The 23,855-nt window shown below is 36.9% G+C and overlaps 1 protein-coding gene across 1 annotated transcript in view; it reads left to right on the forward strand.

The window, feature by feature from the left end:
• The first annotated feature begins 130 nt into the window (after nucleotides 1-130).
• LOC579123 (protein timeless homolog) overlaps nucleotides 131-23,855 on the forward strand; it is a 29,457-nt gene continuing 5,732 nt past the window's right edge. The window contains exons 1-24 of the mRNA XM_779257.5: nucleotides 131-216; nucleotides 6,714-6,850; nucleotides 7,274-7,427; nucleotides 8,110-8,287; nucleotides 8,892-8,993; nucleotides 9,574-9,729; nucleotides 10,336-10,469; nucleotides 10,829-11,093; nucleotides 11,603-11,715; nucleotides 12,536-12,640; nucleotides 13,228-13,413; nucleotides 14,290-14,380; nucleotides 14,768-14,801; nucleotides 15,299-15,479; nucleotides 15,985-16,065; nucleotides 19,212-19,309; nucleotides 19,810-19,872; nucleotides 20,315-20,393; nucleotides 20,824-21,031; nucleotides 21,487-21,635; nucleotides 22,064-22,149; nucleotides 22,678-22,739; nucleotides 22,961-23,025; nucleotides 23,645-23,724. Coding sequence (XP_784350.3) covers nucleotides 6,739-6,850; nucleotides 7,274-7,427; nucleotides 8,110-8,287; nucleotides 8,892-8,993; nucleotides 9,574-9,729; nucleotides 10,336-10,469; nucleotides 10,829-11,093; nucleotides 11,603-11,715; nucleotides 12,536-12,640; nucleotides 13,228-13,413; nucleotides 14,290-14,380; nucleotides 14,768-14,801; nucleotides 15,299-15,479; nucleotides 15,985-16,065; nucleotides 19,212-19,309; nucleotides 19,810-19,872; nucleotides 20,315-20,393; nucleotides 20,824-21,031; nucleotides 21,487-21,635; nucleotides 22,064-22,149; nucleotides 22,678-22,739; nucleotides 22,961-23,025; nucleotides 23,645-23,724 — 2,782 coding nt within the window. The 5' untranslated portion in view covers nucleotides 131-216; nucleotides 6,714-6,738. The remainder of the gene's footprint in view (nucleotides 217-6,713; nucleotides 6,851-7,273; nucleotides 7,428-8,109; nucleotides 8,288-8,891; nucleotides 8,994-9,573; nucleotides 9,730-10,335; nucleotides 10,470-10,828; nucleotides 11,094-11,602; nucleotides 11,716-12,535; nucleotides 12,641-13,227; nucleotides 13,414-14,289; nucleotides 14,381-14,767; nucleotides 14,802-15,298; nucleotides 15,480-15,984; nucleotides 16,066-19,211; nucleotides 19,310-19,809; nucleotides 19,873-20,314; nucleotides 20,394-20,823; nucleotides 21,032-21,486; nucleotides 21,636-22,063; nucleotides 22,150-22,677; nucleotides 22,740-22,960; nucleotides 23,026-23,644; nucleotides 23,725-23,855) is intronic.

Genomic DNA, 23,855 nt, shown 5'->3' on the forward strand with positions numbered 1-23,855 from the left:
GTAATCAAGCTTGATGTTTTTGGACTGTAAAATACTTCATTATATTATTATAATTATCAAAAGTAATGCCAAATATTCAATTATTTATTTAAATGTAATAATGAGAACAAGCAAAAATATTCTATAAGAGTACGGAACATATTTTCAAATTGGTAATCAAGTTTACTTTCCCGCGATGTGGCGGTAAATTGGAAACATTTCAAGATTTCGATAAAGGTGATATCTTCATTTCTTTGTAGATTTATTATTTGATGTGTAATACGCATTTTGTTGCTTCATATAAGTGAGAAATTCTATTGACTGTACCACTGCTGTGCTATCACTATCTGAGTGTGATGTGATTTGCGAGACTGAGCTGAGCTGAGTCGCGGGATTTTATCACAATGTCTCAGTCACAGTCCCACATGCTCAATTATATGACTGTTAGTCACAAAGTTAAATCGATCAATTTTTTTAACATCAACACTAACAGTAGAGTCTATACGCATGATACGGAAGAAAATGTAGTCCTGTTGGTCTTCGATCTTCCGGTCGCTTCTTCTTTTTATGGTTGTGATTAATTAACGGACGAAAACAACGGAGCAGAGATGTGACTGATGGATGACGCGCAACACACTGGAATTTAGACCAACAAATTGCCCTAGGCTTAGGGTCTAATTGGCTTGCGCTTGTTCAGAAACCTATCCAAAATAACGCCATTACGAACGTGTAGATGGCGCACAGTTTTTCCTTCATAATCATTTTTGCCTTCGGCGTAGACTATGACTAGATCTAGAAGGGATGAGATTGATTTAGATGACTCCGGCAGCGAGAGTTTAACACGGCTTGCAAGATTTTCAACATGGATGTCGATTTTGACCCATAATTTCCTTAAAAGGGACCATTAAACGAATTATTTCAATCAAGTTAGTAAGTGGAACCGATGTATTATAGCCTAGGCCTAATTTACATTTGGATATAGACTACACGAGGTAAAATGACATTTTGGGGGATTTTGGGGGCAAAACGCTACGACCTGAAATGGCCGTGGCGTTATCAAGGGAATGTGTATAGACGGTTTCCGTCTCTAAAGAGAGAGCCGGCCGACCCTACCCCAATAAGAGGCTAACGAACGAAAGAGACGGAAAATTCGGTCTAGAGTAGATCTAGACCTAGATCTAGACATAAATAACCATCTGATTTGGGTCATTTCTTTAATAAAACTGACATTAGTTGACATTCCCCAATACAGATGGTAACCCAGAGATCTCGTACCGTGGGGGTAGCTAGAGCCAACAATGTACATCTTTTCGTTCAAAACATTTTCTGGCCAAAAAATGGCCAATCAGAACACTTGTTTCGTGGGAGTTCGTTGGTCAAGCCGGGCTGACTCGTACGTAGCTACGGTAGCTATTGGACGTTCGAAAAGAAAAAATGAATATTCATCAACTAAAACCAAGACGGATAATGTTGACGACGAGACTTTTTCGGATTAATCATTAATTTAGGATCTAAATGAGCAAGCTATCGTAAGTCAAATAAGCCATATATATGTTATATTTAATTTTTATTATAATTGCAGCAGTTATGAGGATGTAAAGAGTGAAAATCTCGTTGCATATCTCATTCATCGCGGTCCGGTCGAACCGAACCATTTGTTCCGTACAGTCCCGTACAGTCCCGTACAGTCCCATACAGTCCCGATAGGCCATACTTCAGTCTCTACAGAGATGCCAACCCTCCCGATTTCATCGGGAGGCTCCCGATAATTCACCCCAACTCCCGACCTTACGATTTCCATCCTTATCCTCCCGATTAAAAAAAAAAAACAAAAAAACAAAAAACAAAAAACAAAAAAAAAAACGATTTTTTTTTTTTTTTTTTTTTTTTTTTTTTTTTTTTTTTTTTTTTTTTTCCCCAGTATATATATCTGTGAATTGAATGAGAAATATCGTCTGTTAACTTTAGCATGTAGTATTTCCACTATGTTAAAAGATAAAGTAGCAAAAGATTGTTTCAGCATATGGATCGCTGTAACCAATGCGTGGATATTGACACAGAATCCAAATGGCGGAAAATCAGCAAAAGAAGACCAAGAAATGGTCTCAGAAGTATAAGACCGAAACAGTATCAAGTACCCGTGTATTCAGAAGTCTGAAAGGAATTCATCATGCATTTTGTACAATTTGTAATTTATTTTTAAAAAAAGTGGGAATTATTTAACTAAATACACATGTAAAATGCTGCGAAATAAGGCTCAGATTGCACCAGAGATCATCTAGAACCCCAGAGCTTCCAGGGCCCTAAAGCAGGCCCTGGACCCCGGCCGCATGGGTCGGGCACTACGCGCTCGACATGTGCGCTACGCGCACATTATGTGGTGTCGGTTACAAATCCTCCCTATTTCTGTTTTCCAAAAGTTGGCATCTCTGTCTCTATAATCGGAGGTCTAGTGGAGCCAGACATAGTCTCAGTGGAACAACCGACGACTAGAGAGACTGAAGTTTTCGGTCTAGAGTAGACCCTACTCCCTAGATCTAGACCCTATTCATTAAATTTCCAATTGAATAAAGATCATGAGTTAAATAAAAATTGTTATGTTTATTACCTTTTTCGGGTCAATTTTCTTGTTATTTTTGGAGCATTTTTCGGAAAAACATTGATATTAGTAGTTCTAGACCTAGACTCTATAGACTCTACACTTTTTCACAGGTTTCACGGCAAACCGCTGCACAATAAATGTATACCGATGATCACTTCAGCAAAGCATAGAGTCAATGCTAACTTCTACTTCTACGGCGATACTCAGCAGGATCCATAAATCAGGATGTATAGTGCTGAGGAATAAACTATCTAGTTCTTGGTCTAGATGCAGGGTGGAAGCGCTCCCTTGAAGCCCTCCAGTGAAGTAGCGTCAAGGGTGATCTTTGAAAGTGCATTCCACGCAGTTACAGTCCGAGGGAAAAATGAGTTCTGGTAGAGCTGGGTGCGGGATCGGATAGCCAGCAACTTCTTTGAGTGATACTGTCGTGTGTTGCTGGCAATCATGGGTACTGTGTAATGGTGTGCATTGATGGCTACTGTGTTGTTTTGGATCTTGTACATGAGGTGGAGGCTTGCAGCATTTCTTCTCATTTCGAGGCTCTCCCATTTCAGATGTTGAATCATGGCCGAGACACTGGCCATACGACGATATCTCTGAAGTGTGAATCTTGCTGCTCACCTTTGTACTGCCTCGATTTTGGATATATGCTTGTTTGTGTGAGGGTTCCAGACCGAGCAACAGTATTCCAGATGAGGTCTAACGAGAGAAGTAGGCTTGTTGGCGGATCTTTTGTGAGGTTTTGCGGAGATTTCTGCTGACTAGTCCCAGCATCCGATTGGCTCGGGATGTAATGTTGTTCATGTGGCCTTGCCAGGACAAGTTGGATGAGAAAGTCAGTCCTAGATACCGGAGATCTGTTACCAACGCAAGAGGAGTGTCTCCTAGCGTGTTTGTCGTGGTCATGGCTTTCCGACGTAGGGAGAATGTGATGTGGTAGCATTTCTCGGTGTTGAATTTCATCTGCCATGTGTTAGCCCATGAATGCAGCCTGTTGAGATCTTGTTGTAGCTAGGCTTGGCTATCAGTGACATCAGTGTTCGGACGATATAGAAGACATTCATCAGCAAAGAGTCAGATTTTGGAAGAGATCCCGATCTACTATGTCATTGATGAAGGATGTAAACAAAAGTGGGCCGAGAACTGTGCCCTGCGGTACCCCAGAGGTGACTGGAACCCATTCAGATGACTCTCCATCTACAACAACACGTTGTAACCTTTCAGTTAGGAACACCCTGATCCATCTGATAAGGTTGTCATGGATCCCATAGTGATGAAGCTTATGGAGGAGGCGGTTATGGGGTACACGGTCAAAGGCTTTGGCTAATGCGTATTTTACTGCTATTTAATGTACGTGTCATCAATTGTCACTCAAGTACAGATTTTGAGTGAAATCAGTTGAGTTTTGTACAGTGGTGTTTGAAATGTTGATAATCAAAGCACAGCTTTTACTACACAGCCAGGATAGTGATGCTCCTATGTGTGACCGATGATGGGTTGCGGGCGGGCGGGCGCGTGCCTGTGCGAACAGTGAAGTTATCTACCGTAATGAGGATCTGGCTTCATTAACAAAAACATGGTGTATTCGTCCAATGAGAGATTCTTGTTGTATCCATCTAAGGAGTTGTCCAGAGGAACCATAGGATTTCACCTTACTAATCAGTCTTTGATGAGGGACAGAGTCAAATGCTTTACTAGAATCCAAATAAACAACATCAATTGGTTCCCCCAGGCCAGATACCGTAAATATCTGTGTATAAGGCGCACCTTTTTTTCCGTCTGCAAAAATTAAAAGTCGGGGGTGCGTCTTGTACACAGGTACAGGATATTTTCAATCCTCAAAATGCTACTTTTTAGTGGTTTTCAAAAATCTCTGTGTCTCAACATGAATCACATAATGCAAATAAAGAATAGGATCTACTATTTGAATTTTAACTACGTTCCTAATTTGAAGGGAAGAGAGTTTTTTGGTTTTTTTCAGTCACAATAAATTATGCCCTTTACAAAGCACTTTGCCGGCCGAAGCTCTCCCGTGTCTGCAGCTCACTCACTCACAAAACTAGCTTGTCAAAATTTCTGTCATCTTTAGTTTTAAAAACAACATTATTACTAGGTATAACTTAGTTCTCAAGCACTTCAACTGTACCTCTTAATAGCCAAAAAAGCCACACAAAAGCTATTTGGGCTTTTTTGGCTTTTTGTTAACCATGCAGATCAGATCGGCTCTTATTTCAGTGTTCGAAAATACTTTCATTTTATTAAGAGGTACAGTTGAAGTGCTTGAGAAATAAATTAGACCTAGTAATAATGTTGTTTTTAAAACTAAAGATGACAGAATTTTTTTTTTTTTTTTGGTCTTAAAAATAGGGGTGTGCAGGCTTATACACAGGTGCGCCTTCTACACAGAGATTTACGGTACTCTATTAATGTGGGTCATGCTATGCATATCTTGAATCATAAACCATTTTGGGTGCTAGTGTACTTTGGTATCCATTTTTTAGCAGTTTCATATCCATTAATCTTAAGCAAAGGAATTTTAGCACAGTTTTTTACTAATTTTAATCATAGTCTAGGGTCTATTTCATTTTCCACCTGAATTTGGATCACCGGGAAGCCTCCGGTTATGGCTTCGATGTTAACGTTGTCGCTCATACCGTCTCTTCGCTATATAGGATAGCTCTGCACCTCAAACTGAAGCTATCAGTAAAAATTAAAACTTCTCGTATGGTTTATGTTATTATTAGGGACACTGATTTTCCGCGATCACGGAAAACGGACGGAATTCACGAAAAATGCAATTTCGAACGGAAAGTCGCGGAAAACCCCTTTCACCTCAAAACTTTTCATTTTACAAGAAGAAAATCGTAAAACTTACACTATTTTTGTGATTTGTTATGCAGTGAAAAAAATATTGGGCCTAAAATCATGGTTAATAACTCTGAATATTTAACGATATTCGTCAGATTCTTAGGAGACCGGGCGCTGCCATTTTGTTTCGCTGGACCAATAGAGATCGTGACTCAAAACACGGTACAAGTAGCAGCAAAACGATCCTATTATGCCAGCTAGGCGCCTAGTATTATGTAGACGTAATACTAGGCACACACACGCCAACAGCTGGCGCTATTGTGCGGCGAGATTGTACACACGCTGTTGTACAGTTAGAAAAAGGGGCTGGCATGTGCGCCTAAAATCGAATGATCGCTGACATGACAGCCAAGACTGAAATGTTTTCGTCGAAGTCGGTACTACTCTGTTTCTGTTTTTGTTTCTGTATTGTTCCGTCAGGAATATGTCATGTTTTGACACATTCCGCTAACTTTAGTCTGCCTAAGTTTGAATTTGAAGTTGGTAAATCTAAATTTGATAATTTTTCGTATATTTTCACTAGTATTTTGCATCAAGTTTATCCAGTCCCGTCCACATGTTTTTGAGTAGTTATCAGTGGCAAAACGGAATTTCAAGGAATTCCAGATTTTCTGAAACGGAAAAAGCCATTTTTGAAACGGAATTAGTGTCCGTATATCATGCATGTGCGATGCCAAAAAACGGATTCCACATAAGAAAATAACACCAGTTCACCATCTACTTTCGTGGGTTGTCCGTCTTCTCAAGGATTTACAGCTCATAATGTGAAAGTCAATGTTAAAATGCATCAAGAAAATCATTGCGAAATCCATTTTTTCGCATCGCCAAGGCACAAATCGGAAATGTGAACGTCGGCGAAAATGTGGACGATTCTTATTTTAACAGACGCTTTAAAAAAGCAGACCGTAAATTTCAAGATTTTTTGGTCGGTCGCTAAGGGCAATACAACATATTTTTTTGTTTACCCCTAACCTGCTGTATGATAATTTCAAATGGTTTAACCACAAAATTTCTTTTCATTTTAGTATTAAAATCATTGCCACTAGGATGCAGCAACAGAGATGCCTTTTGTTTCAACTTCTTTCCAAGAACCCAACCTGAGACTCCCCTGAGTCACCTCCAAAGTGTTCAAATTTCACTACACATTCTCTCTCTCTCTCAAATGCTAACGTTCTTATTTGTCAACAATATCCCATTTCGAGGCTCAGGACCAGGAACAGAACAGAATAAAGATATTGTTCCTTTTTTGCCTTCAAAATTTCAGATTGGGTGAATTAACAGCAAGCAAAATGGCTGTGGATGTTCTTAATCCAGTCAACATGAACTGTGAATTGCTAGCGACCTGCAATGCTCTTGGGTTCTTAGAAGGTCATGTTTATCAGAAGGAACCAGATTGCTTGGGTAAGAGAACAATGCAGCTCAGATCTTCCTGTTAAAATATATATTTTGTTTTATTATTCAAATGTATCATGTGAATTATTTTTTGTCTGAATAATACATTACGCTCTTTATTTCATTACCAAAGACAAATTGACCCTGATGTTTTATGCACAGTATATGGTGTTGAAATTGTTATCTGGACTGGAACACTTTTAATCAAAGTATTCTTAACTCTTAAGTACTATTTAGCCCAGGAACCAAAGCACGGACAGCTAAATTGTTTTCATGGGCACTGTACATGTGATGAAAATTGTGTATGGTGGTCCATTGAATGTTCTCATGTTCCAAAACACAAGAAAAATAGATGGATATAATGACATTATTTTATTGTAATTTTATCAGCCTTAAAAACAGAAATGTAAATTTGTTCATCCTTTTCAACAGAAACTATCAAGGATCTCATTCGCTTCTTGAGAAGAGAAGATGAGACGTGCAGCATTCGACGTCAACTTGGTCATGCTCAGATTCTGCAGAATGATCTGATACCACTAACCAAGCAGTACGGCAAGGATGAAGAATTGTTTGAAACAACCATCAGGTAAGAATTTTATAAGAACTGCGAAAGGAATTTTTGTTTTGTTCCTGCCAGTTATTTTTCATCACTTAGATATTGAAGTGTAAAGTATGATCCTACATCTTGATAGGATTTCATTGTAAAAGCGATAATCAATCTGTTGTTTTTTTTCAGATTTTTTTACGACTCTGATATCAATAAAATGGGATCCTGAAACTTGTTAGTAGTTCATGGGCAATGTGATAATACATGGATTTTTCTTGTCTGTTTTTTGTTCTCACTTGAACATTGAAAAATTGTTTCTTAAAATTCTATAAAATGTTAGGGGTGTTTTGAGATCAATCATTTAATTCTTATCAAATTGTTTATCAAACAATAAAACATTGTGTTGTGAAAAGTATTTCTTACTGTTCCTAATATGTAGTTATTGTTATCACTGTGGAACATCTTTGAAGTACCTCCTGCTACCAGAGCCCTACAGACCACAAGATCTCTAGAACTTCAACAATTGTACATTTGCCTCATATCATATTATGGGTTGTGGCTGGGAATACTCAAGAGAAAGTCTCCATTACTGCAGCTGAAAAGAATTTTACTCTTTAAATCATTTGAATTTTATGTTAAAAGTAACTAGTTCAGTGACATGTGAAGAGAACTTTTTTTTCAAATATATGGTGACCTCCACCATTATTTTGTCATCCATCAGACTTCTGGTTAATCTGACCCAACCTGCTGAGCTGTGCTTCCAGAATGTCCCTGATGATAAGACGTTCCGCAACTATTTCCTGGAAGTCTTGTCCGATCTCCAAGCTTACAAACAAGCATTTGCTTCCGAAGAGTTTATGGCTGTCATGGCGAGAAAACTTAAGAAGATGCTGGATATGGTATGAAAACATTGAATACTCAATAAAAGTTTGTTACTTCATCATATTTTACTCATATGTCTTCCCTTCATGATCTTCATCCAATCCTCTCCCTTTTTTCTGGTTATTTAAAAGAAATAAGTTCATTGAAATATCAATCTTTTTTTTCCAATTTTTTTTAAAAACTTCTCATCAATTCCAAAAAAAATGGTGTCAAACATTGGCCATATTTTCCCACTTTGAATTATAGATGATCAAGTCTTATTCAGAGTATTTGGGTTATTAGTTAAAATAACATTTTTTAAGATTCAGTAATGTATTTATTGTTTAACTGATACTGGAGCCCATTACACATTAGCTTGATTTATGAATTACACTAGTACACTTGAAAAATAATAATTTTAGTGCTTTTCCTTTTTTTTCCCCTTTCAAACACTTGGATTACACAAAATGCTTTATCTTTATAAAGAATGCAATGTGTTACTTTCATTTCAAAAGTGTAAAGCAGATACCAAGAGAATGTGCTTTTAGGTATATTCAGTTGATGATTTCCTAGACATGTTGATATCAATATTTTTCGCATTCCACATTCATATTCTATTCTCTTTTCTAATCCCTTTACCAGGAATGGGAGAGTCGTCGTGAAGACCACACCCTTCTCATGGAACGCATCTTGCTCCTCGTTAGGAATGTCATCCACATACCAGCCGACCCTAATGCTGAGAAGGTACACAAATCAAAAGAGATTTTTTTTTTTCCTGTAAAGTGAATGAAGGTTTCTTTATGCTGATATTGAAGTAATTTGTAAAATGCTGGCTTCTTGTAGGATGGTTATGTCCACCACACATAGTACCCAAAGCAGAGTTTTAGGGTGAGCTTATGGTATTAAGGGTTATAAGATCAGGGATGGTGTGTGTTCCAGGGTTGATGGTATGAATTTGGTTAGAGCAGGATATTCACTACAGAGCATTTGCTAGGTTGTTGCAGAAACATGTGTGGTGTCATTGCTCAAGCACTCAAATATTACCATATTTATAGCTTTAGCTGGGCTCCCAATTTTGAAGTTTAAATCTGTCCAGAAATTGCTTTGTACCACATACCCATTTACCACACATGGATAGAGGATGGGGATTATAGATTAATATCTTGTCAAAGGACCTGATTGCAATGCCAGGATTAAACCCATAACCTTTGATCTCCTGTCGTATTTTAAAACCACTTAACTATGACATCTTAACAAACTTCTATCTTGCAAAGGATCAGGATAGTATGAATATTTTGTTCTTATGCTTTCTTGTTTTTGACAGAGAACTGATGATGATGCGAGCGTCCATGACCAGGTTCTCTGGGCTCTCAATGTGAGTGGGATGGATAAGCTGATTCTCTACATAGCTAGCGCAGAGGGAGAGCAGCAGTGGTGCATGCATGCAATAGAGATCATATCACATATGCTCAGAGAACAAGTAAGCAATAGATACTCAACTTCATGTACATACGGTAAAGCTGTAAGCTTAAAAGACTTTCCCCCAAAGGATAGGACGCTGACTCTTTCTGAAACACAAAAGTGTTTGTGGAATGCTGAAGATATTCCTTGTTTACTTGTCTTTTCATCCATATATGGTGCCCTGATTTTCATCTAGCTTTTAGTAACTTTTTGTCTTTATTTTTCACTTTCAGTGCCTTGTTGCATAAAAGTCGTGTGATTTGAAGTATGATGTACATTCAAAAAAGTTATCCTACTTGACTAACAGACACCTCAGTTACTAATTACGGACACCACCAAGTTGCTATTGATAATAACTTGAACTTAGTTACATATGAACTGCCGTTGGTATCAATGTAATACTCCATCATTCCAATCATTTTATTTGCCACAAATTGAGCATGACATTCTTTCAAATGATTGATAACGTAAAATATCCTTTTCACGCTAATTCAACTCAATATGCCGTCAAAATTGTATTGGAAGTGACAACTGCGATAAAGAATTAAAACATGTAAAATGTCCCCTTGTTAATATCTGATAATAATGCACATTCTTTTATGCTTCAATATTGTCTGACCTTTAGACCCCAGAGTCCATTGCTAAGGCTGGAAGAGTGCAGCATGCCAGTGAGAGACTGAAAGAGGAGAAGGAATTGGAAATGATCCGTCAAAGGGAGCTGTTGGAGAAGAAATCGAGACTTATGAAGGCTAGTGGCAGGTATGGAAGATTATAACAGCAAAGAAATGTTATTCACATAATGCTTGTGAGAATAATTGAGCAAAGTTTGTCATCATAGATAAGAGTTCATTTTATTGTCTGTACACATCTAAGTAACACAGATCAATATTATCCAATATGTGCCTCAGCAGAACTTCCTCCAAACTTTATTTTAACATGTTTGGGTTTTTAGGTTACGTTTAGTGTTGGAATTAGGATATATTGTATAATGTTTATAGTAGGGTTTAAGTTAGGTGTTGATTAGTGTTTAAAATTGACTGCAGTCTACAAAGCAATTGTTGCTGAAGCATATGTCATACAATCAGCAGATGTATTTCTTTCTTGTTTTCCAAATTCAGGCATTCTCGCTTCGGAGGCTCCTTCTACATGACCAACTTCAAGTCGATCAGCGATCGTGACCTCATCTACCACCGCCCCCTCCAGCAGGCCAAGACCATGACGTTTGAGAGTACCAAGAACGCCACCAAGAAACCCAAGAATAAACTACCCTTACAGGACGGGACCATCAATAGGAGATCAACCTTGAGCATCAGGCTCTTCCTCAAAGACTTCTGTATGCTCTTCCTTGATAACTGCTACAATCCACTCATGTATGCTGTCAAGGTATGTCAAGTCACCAAGCTTGTGAATACATTTTTAGATTGATCTTGATGGAGAAAATTAAGTTTGAATGGATGAAAAGGAGGTAATACTTTAAAAATATGAGTTGTGTACTCTACAATTTGAAATCAAATACAGTAAAACCAAAAAACATTAGCAAATTTAAATGACAAATTATGAGAGAGTTTTACAAATTGCAAAAAAAAAATATGATGTCAGCTGTTAATCAATTATTTTTTGTCATGAAACTTTTATCAATATGATTCATCTTTGAAATTCACACACCTTCAATGCACAGGAACATTTCAGGTTCTACCTAATAAAGATTAAGGGATCACAAGAATTTCCTTAGCGACCAAATAGTTTGCTTTCATCGTCTGTGTTTATTTTGTATGCAACGTCTTTGACAAGGGTTTTCATATTTGTATTCTTCCCAAGTCCCAAGCTTCTGACTTTCCTTGATGAATAGGAAAATACATTGAGTAATTGTTTGTCCTATTTTGTTTCTTCAGGACCATATTCTTCACCGTCGTGCTCAGGAGAATGATGAGTCCTACTACTTCTGGGCAATGCAATTCTTCATGCAGTTCAGTCGTCTATATAAGTTCAGAGTGGATGTCATCAGGTATAGTAAAATAACGTTAATAAAATTAAAATCCTGTACTATGATGATATTTATTTTGATAAAAGTCACTTCTTAAAAAAATAGACTTTGTTTGATGTGGTACAGATGCATATATGATGAAAATGGGTAAGGTCTTACAATGTAAAAATCTACATTTACTGTTTTATTTATTAAGCTACATCATGACCTTTATGTGGTATTTTTTAAAGGTAAATAATCTTAGGATGGTACTCTATGAATATATTTTCTGTAAAGGCACAGCCTGGAATAAGAGACAGGACCCTCATATTTGTATTTTATAGTTATATTGAGAGTTATGGAAATGGAGGTATACTGTTTAGTATAACTATGCTGTATATTGCACCGTTTTATTTGTCATAGGAGGTTAAATCATGTGTTAGTATTAAACTTAAAGGGAGCCGGTAACTTTGTCTCAGATTCTGAAACAAAATCCTGGATTTAGCTCATGCTGCAATGATTATTATAAACCTTTAGGTCAGTCAGGAACCCCATGACTTTTACAAGCTGATCGCCTGTCTGATTATCAAGATATTTATGATTGGAAATCAAAACCAAATTTTGCGTTTTCAAAACAATACAGTCTATCGGGGAAAATGAGTATGGTAAAGCCGGGTCACTCAAAGATTTTTACTTTTTTGAGACACTTCTTGATCATTTTGAAGCACAATTTTCTTTTAGGGCTTCAATATTACACCATATTACGGACACTGATGACACCTAAGGCCGTGCATCTCAGATTTAACACTGTTAAACGGTGCCTTTAAGTATGATCATTGTTTTTCTTTGTTTTTGCTTGTAGTGAGTCATTCTCCGTCCAGGCCTTCCACTATGTGAACACCCAGCTCATCAAGTATCTTGACATGATGACGACGGACAAGAAGGAGGCAGCTGCCTGGTCTAAAAGGTATGTCCTTGCATGATCACCTGGGGGGCATTTCACAAAGCTTGTCATCAGTGACAACTGACAGTTTTTGATATAAGCTACTTGCTTCTGATTAGTTATCAGCAAATTTGTGATTGATTTTTGTCATTGAAAAAAGGCTTTGTGAAACGGTCCCTGTCTTATCCTGTTAGGCAGGACGTGGCACTAACAGAGGTCAAAGAGTAACTCTGAATGACCCCAAAAGTAATTTATATCAGGATACCCTTGTTTGCTGGTTTTGTTTGATTTATTGATATTTTTTTAAAACTTTTAACAAATGAAAAAAAAATTGTGCTGAGCCCTCTGTTATCCTGATATCTCACTTTACATTACATTCGTTAAAAAAATACTAGAACCAAATAGAGTTCATGGAGCATGAAAATTCTTGAAGGGATTGTTTAGTATTTCAATCTGGCAAATCTTGATGTAAATTTTGATGTTATATGCAATAAACCTCATAATGTGTAGCTGTCATATATATATATATAGTTCTCTAAAGCCTTTCAGAGCTTATAAATCATGTCTTTCCTGAAGCATTCTTTATTTGTTTCCTCCCTTCCTACCTATAGACTGCATCTTGCACTGAAAGCTTACCGTGAACTGTTGGCCACACTGAATGAGATGACTGGTCCCCATAGCAACCCAGAGCTGAAGGAGTCTGCTGATGCAATCCAGAACAACGTCTTCTATGTGCTGGAGTACAGGGAGGTCTTTATCACCCTCCTCAAGAAATTCAATGAAGTCAAGTGCACGAGGTATGTAGAAGTGTCAAAGTAGAGTGGTTTAAGCACTTGACTTGAAATTCAATGGTCGTGGTTCGATCCCTGACACAGCACTAATGTCCTTTGGCAAGGCATTAAACTACATTTGCCACTCTATACCCAGGAGAGAAATGGGGACCCGGTAGGATGACAAAAGCATTTGTTTTAGTAATTGCCTATGCCCTCACGGTGACCATATGATAGGAATACTCCCCAGGGAGTGGAGATGGTGCACATTGTCCGTGAATGAATCCGATGACTGGGGAAAATAATATCTATAAAGCGCTTAGAGAAGGTATTCCGTATTAAGCGCTATATAAATCCAGATGATTATTATTTGGAATGAAAGAATCAGATCAAGATGAAGTAAATATGGTTATTGAAATACGGTAATTTCACTGAAGTCTCTTGACAAAACTCATAGATATTCCATTTTGAGATATAACTGCTGATGTGCAGCTGAATGTTATTCATTGCATAACCGTTCTAGTCTATAGATGACCCATGTAATTAATTCCACTTCTCTGAATTATGAAATATATAAAGATATATTTTAAAGAACAGCAAATTGATTTTTCATCAGAGTCAATGTTTGAAAGCTAGCTGTTCATAATACGATGATTAAATAGTGGCCACTTCTTGCAAATCTTGCAAATAATAGTGTAGAGAATCATACCAATCTCCCTCTTCTCTCAGTCATCATTGCAAAATTTATTCCATTAAAGTGTTACATATGAAAAGAACAATATAAAAATCAATGAACCCTACATTTTGATACTCGCAGTTGATTCAGATCACTTATGAAACTCAATTACCATCTTATTTTATCCAAGTATTCATATTTTGTATGTTGTTTACTCTTTTGTTCAGGACATACCTCAAAGACTTGATAGAATCAGCTCACATCTTCATGAAGATGCTGGAGAAATACTGCAAGAGCAAGAAGACACTTATCGTGCAGGTGAGAAAATGAGAGCCAGAAGGGCGTTAACGCATAAAATTTAACACAGAGTTAATGACCATATAATAACTGGTCACATAACTTGGTGTATAACATCTGGGAATCCTCTTGAATTTCAGCTATCTTTCCATGAAAATAATTCAATATTGAATCAAAGGAAAAATCTTGTGTAAACATATTTCAGAATGGAATGTTCAGTTAATATTTTCAAATTGTAAAATGTGTTCATGCAGATAAAGATTCTCAAAATCTTATCTTTAGCCTCTTTTACAGTTTTTACATGTTTTTCTTTCTCACATATATATGTATATGTATATATAAAAGAAGCAAAATACCAGAATTTCCTTAGAATGAATTTCATATAATGTATCTCTCTTGCACCTACAGAAAAAGACCAAGAAGAAGGCCAAGCGCAGAAAACGTAAGCTTGCTCATATCAGTTTGTTTTCATTATTTAATGTTTACTTTAATTCGGATAGCCAGGTCTCTTAGTATAGTGTAGCGATATTTCCATCAGGGAGGAACATAGCAACATTTTATGATCTTGTTCGCAAGCTGACAATCAAATGCATTTCTTCTGATGGGTTTTAGGTGACATGCAGTTATAGGGCCATGGCTGGCTTGATTTGATTACGTTTTAATACTTTGATTCAGCATTCATTTGGAAATTAAGGAAATTTACAAATTTGGAGCAAGATATTCAATCCAATTTTTAGTTACCCAAACTGAAGGTTATCACCCTTCCTAATTCACAAGCATACAACATCTTGCTATATGTAGAAGTTTGTGTTTCATGCTTCATAATTCATTGTAATGGGGTTTTCTTTTATTGACAATTCATAAGGTATATGTAAAATGACCAATATTACATGACATTCCAAACATCCATTCTCCTGTTCCATGATCGTTTGTACACAGGTCGACCGGCCAAGAAACCTGAAGAGAACCAGACCAACGAGGAAGAAGAGAACCAGCTCACCCAGGTCTGGGATGATACCCTGGCTACTGAACTATCATCCATGCTCCAAGGTAGAGAGGATGTCCCAGATGATGTAGTCCCATTCGATGCTGCTTCTGAGATGCCGGTGGAAGAACAGAGGTATGAGAATACATCGTGCAACCGTTATAGAGTGATGATTCTTAAGGAATCCATAATGGTGAAGATGCAGAAATCAGTCTGTCCTTTAAATTCTTGGCATACTGTATTTATTATGTGCTGTAAGTCATATTAATAGCCTATATTGTATACTGTTTATTTGTTGTCAAATGATTATCTCTATACAATTTGTAATGAATATTGTATTGTAATAATAAATCTCACAGAAACTTAAAAAATATTGAATTGATATTCCAGAAAAGACTGCATGCTATTGCTTTGATTTTCAGACTCAGTTGCATTATGTACATTTCCTTACCATGCCAACTTTCAGAATGAATTTTCTACAGTGCTGCCAATTGAAAGAGGACCTCAAAATGATGCGGTTATATATACATTTATCCTAATACAGTACAACTCTTCGATTGCTGCCATTAAAAAGAGTACAAGACTATACAACAGTAAATGTACCTTTCATTAATACCCTTTTGTATTTTCTGTCCTTTAGAGCTGATGCAATGGTTAGGATCCAGCAGAGTTTGAGATCTGGTAGAGCAGGGGAAGGTCTGGCCTTGTTCAGAGCAGCCAGGTAAGGTCTTTAATGCACCGGTCAACTAGAGTCTTGAACCTACCCCCCTCAAGACTTCACTCTTATTCACTTTTGGTCTTGAACGTCCGACACAAAGATTCACCTCTCATTCACCTTGCTTCGTAACAAATAAGGTCAAGATTCACTATTCCAAATTATTTTTAAGGTGCAGATTCACCCATCTCCAAGAAAAATAGGGTGCAGATTCACCTCGCCGCTAAAAATATTAGGTGCAGATTCACCACACGTCTTCACCTGCTTAATTTTTATTAGGTCAAGATTCACCGGCCTTTCACCAGCACCGCTACTTATGGTAGATAGAGTGATTATAAGTAAAGGAAACATAAATTGATCATGAGTACTTGTGGAAACAATCTGTTTTCTGAAAATGGTAGCTAGAATTTAAAAAAAGGTACAATTTCGCCACTAATTATTTTTTTCGGGTCTCCGCTTCGGCTACGATGTCTCGCCAATAATTATTATTTTTGGATCTCCGTATCCATGAGTTATTCACATTGTGTTAAACGTGTGGCTTAATGATTTACATATACATGTGGCTAAAACTTGTCAAAAGGAGTGTTTTGTTCAACTGCTTGTTTTTATATAAGAAAATGTTGTCACTGACACGCAGCTAGGCTAGGAATTTTTTTTTTTAATGGGGGCTACTTTAAGAAAAGTGGGGGCTAATTCATTTTAAGCTGTAACAATAAGTTGTGTTTTTCCTTAGCCGTCATGCTACTAGTACTAGCAACCAAATTGGTAGGTAATATTGTGTCATTTTGTATTTTTTTCTGTCCCGAATTTGAATTGTTATCATGGACAATGCGATCCCATTTTAAAAAAAATGTAACTCCGTTTAAAATTGTGTTATTTAGATCTAGACTCTATAACTTAACCAATAAATGAATATTTTTACTGTTGTCCCACATAACGATCATTGTTATAAAGAAACATGCAAAATCATAGTCGTATTTTTGTCCCCGTAAAGACTCTAATTCTAATCTATAAAAGGCCAAGCCAAAGCTAGTTTCATTTCGTAGACTGAAATTGATGCCATCACTCAGGCGCGGCGCAGGCATCAACGACAATGGGCCTAGTATATAAATAATATAATTTAATTAAACAGTTGTAAGAAAAATGCTGAGGTATAGGAACATCATTTATATATTTATTTACGGGGTTTTTATAACAAAATTCAATTTCTGTCTACGAAATTAGCTTTAGACCTATACCGATTTTACAGGAAAAAATCTGGCATTGATTTTGCACGTTTCGTTACAACAAATATATCGGTATGTGGGACAACAGTAAAAATATACTCGCATTTAATGGTTTTAAGTTATAAATAACACAATTTGAGACGGAATAACATTATTTTTAATGGGATTGCACTGTCCATGATAAAAATTCGGGTCGGAAAAAAGACTAAATAAACATATTACGAACCAATTTGGTCGCTAGCAGTTCAGCACTCGTCACTCGCAAATACTTATTTGCTTCAATTCATACTCTAGAAGCGTGCGGGCTCGCGCTGCACTGGAGTAGCTAGTTTCTGTGTATTGTGAATCTGTACTCCGTATTTACATCGGGGGCGCGGGCCTGGCCGCGTGCTTTATAGGCTAGGCGGATACCGATCTAGCTACAGCAGTAGGTACGACCGCCGATCCGCTGCAATCACAAAACTTTTAAAATGTTGATGGAAATTTCTAGTTTTGGAGTTGGTAGTTGGAACGGAGAGTTCAGTCAGACAAATCAATAAATTGATTTATTAGTTCCCAGGGAATATCAATTTATGGCGGGGGCGATTTTTCATTATATATCAATTTTGTTCGCCCTCGTCTTGATATTTACTGTGGCGATTTCAAAGGTTTAGGAGGCGAATCGCCCCGTCGCCATCGTGTATTTTTTTTCGTTGGCGCAGGCTATACAAGTAAACAAAACGTGACAGCAGCTGTAAACAAATTTCCCCCACGTCTGCATAGCCGGGTTATATTATGATTTACCCAAAATGTGATCAGTTGACAAAGCAGTCTTCGTTGAGTGTAGACATATTAGAAACTCTTCAATAATTAAAAACTTTATCGGGGTACACTTTTGGTACTCATCAGCAGGGCGGTATTCCGCATGTCGCTAACTTGTATGGCATCACAAAACCTGCCATACAAGTTAGCGACATGCGGAATACCGCCCTGCTGACTCCAAATTCAGAAGGTTTAGAAGGTATATATTTTCTGGTTTTAATATTCGTGGACACCGGATTTAGCGCGAAATCCGAACTCGAACGTAGCTAGCTCCACGTCACAGTTAAAATCTTGAACCCTCATTTCCCCTGGAGTCAAAGACATTCGACGCTCGTTCACACACGATAATTTTTTCACTCGACGCTCGTTCACTTGTATGTGAAAAATATTCGTTCAAGATTCACAACATTCGGTAAAAAATGAGGCAAAGATTCACCTTCTCCTACAAATAATAAGGTAAAGATTCACTACGGCCAAACAAAAATACGTCAAAGATTCACCACGCTCAGATTTTGGCGACCCCAAGATTCGACGTCGAGTTGACGTCGAATGCTCGACGATCCTTGAGGGGGGTAGGTTCAAGACTCCGGTTGACGGGTGCATAAATAGAACCATAAACGGTCAAAGATCCTAGACCCATTGAAGAAACCTTGATTACAGTCTGCCTAAAATGATCTTGTCATTTTAAGGCTTCCAATACCAATTTGTATTGATTTTATAAGCTTTTCTTGTGCAGTATTAGGCACTCACCACCACTAGCATAATTCTAGTGTGGTTATTCACTACAATTTTACTCAAAAACTACTCAAAGAATATGCCTTTAGTTTACATCCACTTTTATATTGCATCATGTGTAAGACATATTTGATTGTAGTACTTTTTCTCTCATACATTATTATTATTCAAAATAGATTACAAAATGATATAGTTTCATGATGAATGTAATTTTTTATTGTACAATTAATAGGGAAAGTGTATTTCCAGCTGTAAAATGTTTGATCTTAGCTCTCACTTGTACACTTCTTCAATCACAGAAGAGATTGAATAAACATGGGTTGCATTAAATCATATAAATCACTATGTTTGATGCTTATTGAATGTTCACATGATCCAATGTTTTTATAGGGAGGTGTGGCCTGAGGGGGAGGTGTTTGGAGCAGCAGACATCGACCCTGAGGAAGAGTTCATGGCACTCAGAGAGATACACTTCACCAACCTCAATGGTATATCTTACATCTGTTCATTCTGTTGTGATTATATGTGAATGCAAGAATTTTGAGGATTCAAACACATGACACTCCTTTCAACTAGTTGTTGACAGGATAGGTTAGAAGTTGTTGAGTGTAACTCTTAAATTAAAAGAATGGTCAAACACAAAGGGACAGGAGAGATGTTGATCTTTGCAAGATTCTTGTTTGCTTTAATTTAAACGAGCGAAGAAAGTCTCAAACTCTTATCACTTTGTTGGTCTTATTTGCATGGAGATTTGTACTCACCATATTCCATTTAACATTTATGTTCTAAAAGTTTCAAAACTATCCCTGTAATGTAGAAAGATTCTTACTAGAATGTAAAGAATTTATGTCATATAAATCTAATTTTCAAGTCACTTTGTGTTCAAGGCTTAAAACTCAGTATTAAAAACTTTGATATACTACATACTGATTACTTCAACTTTTCTCCAGTATGTTCTGTTTAAACCTTTTTCACTTTTGTGTTTTAGTGCCAACCCCAACACAAGCAGAGGCAGAGCCAGATGCGGAGGAACAGGAAATGGAAGAAGAAGGTTTGTCTTTCCCTTTCCATGCCATTTTAATATTTTTGTGTGCCCACTGCAGTAAATATAGAGTTTCTGTAATGGCAGGTAATTGTTTATCACATAATCGGATAAGATTTACACCGAATGTTAAAGATTACAAATGAATTGTACCAGCCAACAATTATTTTTTATCTTTTTTTTTGGGGGGGGGGGGGGGTTGTAAGGTGAGTTCAAGCTGAGTAGTGAGCAAAGACACGTAAAACGAGCTGGTGAAATAGAACCGGTTGATCTGCATTGTGCCATTGAGGTTTTCAACTTAAAACATTTCCATGATTTTATCTCCTATTGAGGGGGGAGGTATGAAATTGTTTTTTTCCATCATATTAGGATAAAATCATTATATTTGAATGTTCACAAATTAAAAAATGTGTTAAACTAAAGTTGATGTTTATTACCTTGCTTTATCTAGATGAAGAAGACGAGATGGCAATGGAAGAACATACAACACGAGGAGAAGAGGAATTCAACTTTAAACTTTATGTCAACAAGTAAGGACACACTTCAGCAAACATTTTCACATCTGTAATCGTTGTCAACATGGGTGTATTTACAGAGCTATTGTAGATGAATCAAAATCATCTAATGTTCCAATTCAAGTATTATTTATATGGAGTGAGAATATAGGAGAAAAACGATATTCTTATGAAAATTGATTAGAATGAGATTATTTAAAAAGATTCCTAAGTTAGTATTAGTGTGATTTTACTTTATAGTTGTTGTATACTGTTTAAAGAGAATAACTAAGATCAACTTTGCCTTCGATGTTGTAACATAATTAAAATTTATTTCATTATTGGTTCCTTCGAATTATTCCTTGTCACAATTCTTGCTAGGTGACTTGCATTTTCCAACTCGTACAAGTGTAAATATTTTATATACCACTCTTAACATCTATTTATTTTACCATTTTTTTCAAAGGTTCACTCACCCTGATGTACTGAGGAACTACATCAAGTTGCTGACAAGTTTCCGCAGCAACCAGGAGTTCACCAATCACTGCATCATCAAGCTCCTTCATCGAGTATCCCTGGAGACGGACAAGGCAGAGCTCCTCTTCCAGATCTCTCTCTTCAGGATATTTCATAAGATCCTCCAGGACCCACTGGCAAAGACTGGCCAGTTTAAGGTAAGGACAAGTTTATTTGGACTTCATCATGTTTCAACATCCTAGTCTTATTTGGACATCTGTTTGAAGTTTTTCTGTGCATCATTTTTTGTCAAGAAAGATGTCAAAGAATGTACCATAAATTTGACATTTTAAAGCATATGTATTTATTTTCTCTGTTTCTGTGCATGAACTACCATTCCCCATAACATGCAGTTTGAGGTTATGAGACCTAGGGTTTGCATTCTAAACACACTTTTTAAAGACCCTGATTGATTGAAAATCAGTGTTTAAATGCAACTCCTAATGAAAGAGCCCTTTGAAATAGTGCGCTTAGAAGCAGCCATATTAAGCGCCTAATAGATGTTGTGTATTAATATTATTATTATTAAACAAATATAATAGAGTGACTGAAATTGCTGTTCTCAAACTCTTATTACATATCTGGAATATCATTTTGTTTTGTGTTTTTATAGGAAATGGGCAAGTTTGCGCAGTATGTTCTGAGTCGTTTCTTCAAGGCCTTGCCCACCAACCCCAAGCTTGTGGTGGAACTCCTCTTCTGGAAGGATGCAAGGAGCGTCTATGAGATACAAGAAGGATACGGAGCAGAACAACCTAGCAAGTAAGATGACTTTATTATCGTGGTTCTGTTGGTTGTAGTGGTGCTGATGGTGGTGGAGGAAGTGGTGATGATGGTTATGGCAGTAGTAGTGAGAGTGGTGATGTTGATTCTGATTGTGATTCTAGTGGTGATGATGATGATGATGATAGTGGTTGTGGTGATGATGTTGGTGATGAATGATGTAGTGGTAATTGTTGTGATTACGGCTGTGGTAGTGGAGGAGGTGGTGGTGATGGTGTTGGTGGTGGTAGTAGTTGTGACAGTGGTGGAGCTGGTGATGGTGAGGTTGCCAGACTGTCTGATAATCTGCCATGTTATAGTTGTAATGTGACATTTTAGAAATATCCACATTCTCAATATCAATGGAGGAGACAATCAATACATTTCCCTACTACATTACACAATTATTCTCCTTTCTCTGAATACAGGAAGAGCAAAGCAAAGGAATGGAATGAAGAAGAACAGGCTGAGTTAGCAGGACTCTATGAGCAATATAGAGATGTAGATGGAGGAGGTATATAAGCATCACAAAAAAATTCAAAATTGTTACAGCTTTATAAGAGTCTCGTAGCCAAGGAGAGGTGAAATGAAAGGTGCAAAATGTTGGCTATTTGCAACTCTCCTTTTAAACATAGATCTGTACATTCATATATCTGTTTTCTGTGAATAGATGCAATGCTGATCATTTTTTTGTCTATTGAATTCTGTTATCTATATATATCACAAGTTATTTCTTACACTCCTGAATTATTCGTATTTGTGAAATCATTTGGTCATACTCATTTAAGTTTAGATATTCTGCAGGTATTAATTATTTTTTCACATTAATTTTGTTTTATATTGGTTTGGTTTTACTTTGATTGTGTAATCTTCTACCAGTGCATGTAAAAATGTTACATTTTAAAGACATTCAACCTTGTATCGATAAATGCTATGCATTTTGCCACAGCATGCGCTGCTGAATATTCTTACATTTGTAGATGTGTAAAATCGTGTCTTGTTTTTTAAAATACTGTTCATTTACCTTCTTGTGATTTTCTAGACAAAGATGCGGTTGATCTCATCATGGAACATCTGATTGATGACACCAAAACTAGAAGACAGGTAAGCTAGTTTAGTTTTAAAGAGAAAACTTTAATGATAAGAGAGAGTTTATTCCTAGCTATCACATAATTTAAGTCGGGCTGTACTTGACTTTTTTACCTTTTTTTTCTTCCATGTATATCTTTGGAAAATAAGGTCTTCTTTAAGGTTCCATACTTTGGAAACTAATGAGTCCATTTACACAAGTTTGAACTACATTTTTCTCCTTCCTCTCCCGGTAGATCATCACGCAGCTTGTGAAACAAGAATTGGTAGACAGTGCTTTAGATCTCAAGAAGACCAAAGGGTGAGAATATGGATTATAAACTTTGCTTGTAATGTTGTACACAATAGACTTTTCTGAGGTTCTTTGAATGAAATGTTATGATTGAGGGTAGAATCAAGATTAATACCCAAACAATAATATTATTCATTCTCTGTTGTGCTCCAGTTAAGAAATGTTTCTTTTTGTTAAACATGTCTGCCTCACAGGAGACATTGTGGAATCAAGTTATCCGTGTTAAAACTCTTCACAACTATCATGCTGTATGATAGGAAGATCAATCAGATAACAAATTTGATGTCAGATGAATGTGCATTAGGTTTCCATTTCCATTATTTCCATTCACACCCCACAATGAAAGAGATAAACTGCAGTGATACAGTATCCCAAAATTTGCCAACTATTGATAACTTTGAGTCTGCATGGTGTAATAGCTGTATCCCTTGTGCAACCGTGACTCCACACTGCCCCTTTTCTTTTAACGGGTCAGATTGATTTTTTATGATCTGCATGCTAGTGCCTTCTGTTTTAAAACTTTTAGGGGTCTGGAGTTAAAATTTGGTGGAACATGCACACTGTATCTCTGTTATTGTCAGGCCATTCTGAAGGAGGTTTCTAACATAGTGCAATTTTTGTTTTGTAGAGCCAAGAGGGTAACGCTGTGGAGAGAGGAACACGAGTTGGAGCTGAGGGCTCTCTTTGATCAACACAAGGATGCTAATGGTATGTGTTCATTAAAAGGTGTTTATTATAAATATGGTATGAATATCAAATATTTAACAGTATAAAGCCCAATATGGTTTCTTTGGTACATGCAGCACACATTAAATTAACAGCATATTCATATATTTCAT

This window comes from Strongylocentrotus purpuratus, unplaced genomic scaffold (assembly GCF_000002235.5).
Source record: "Strongylocentrotus purpuratus isolate Spur 01 unplaced genomic scaffold, Spur_5.0 spur5_scaffold_6, whole genome shotgun sequence".
Lineage (NCBI taxonomy): Eukaryota > Metazoa > Echinodermata > Echinoidea > Camarodonta > Strongylocentrotidae > Strongylocentrotus > Strongylocentrotus purpuratus.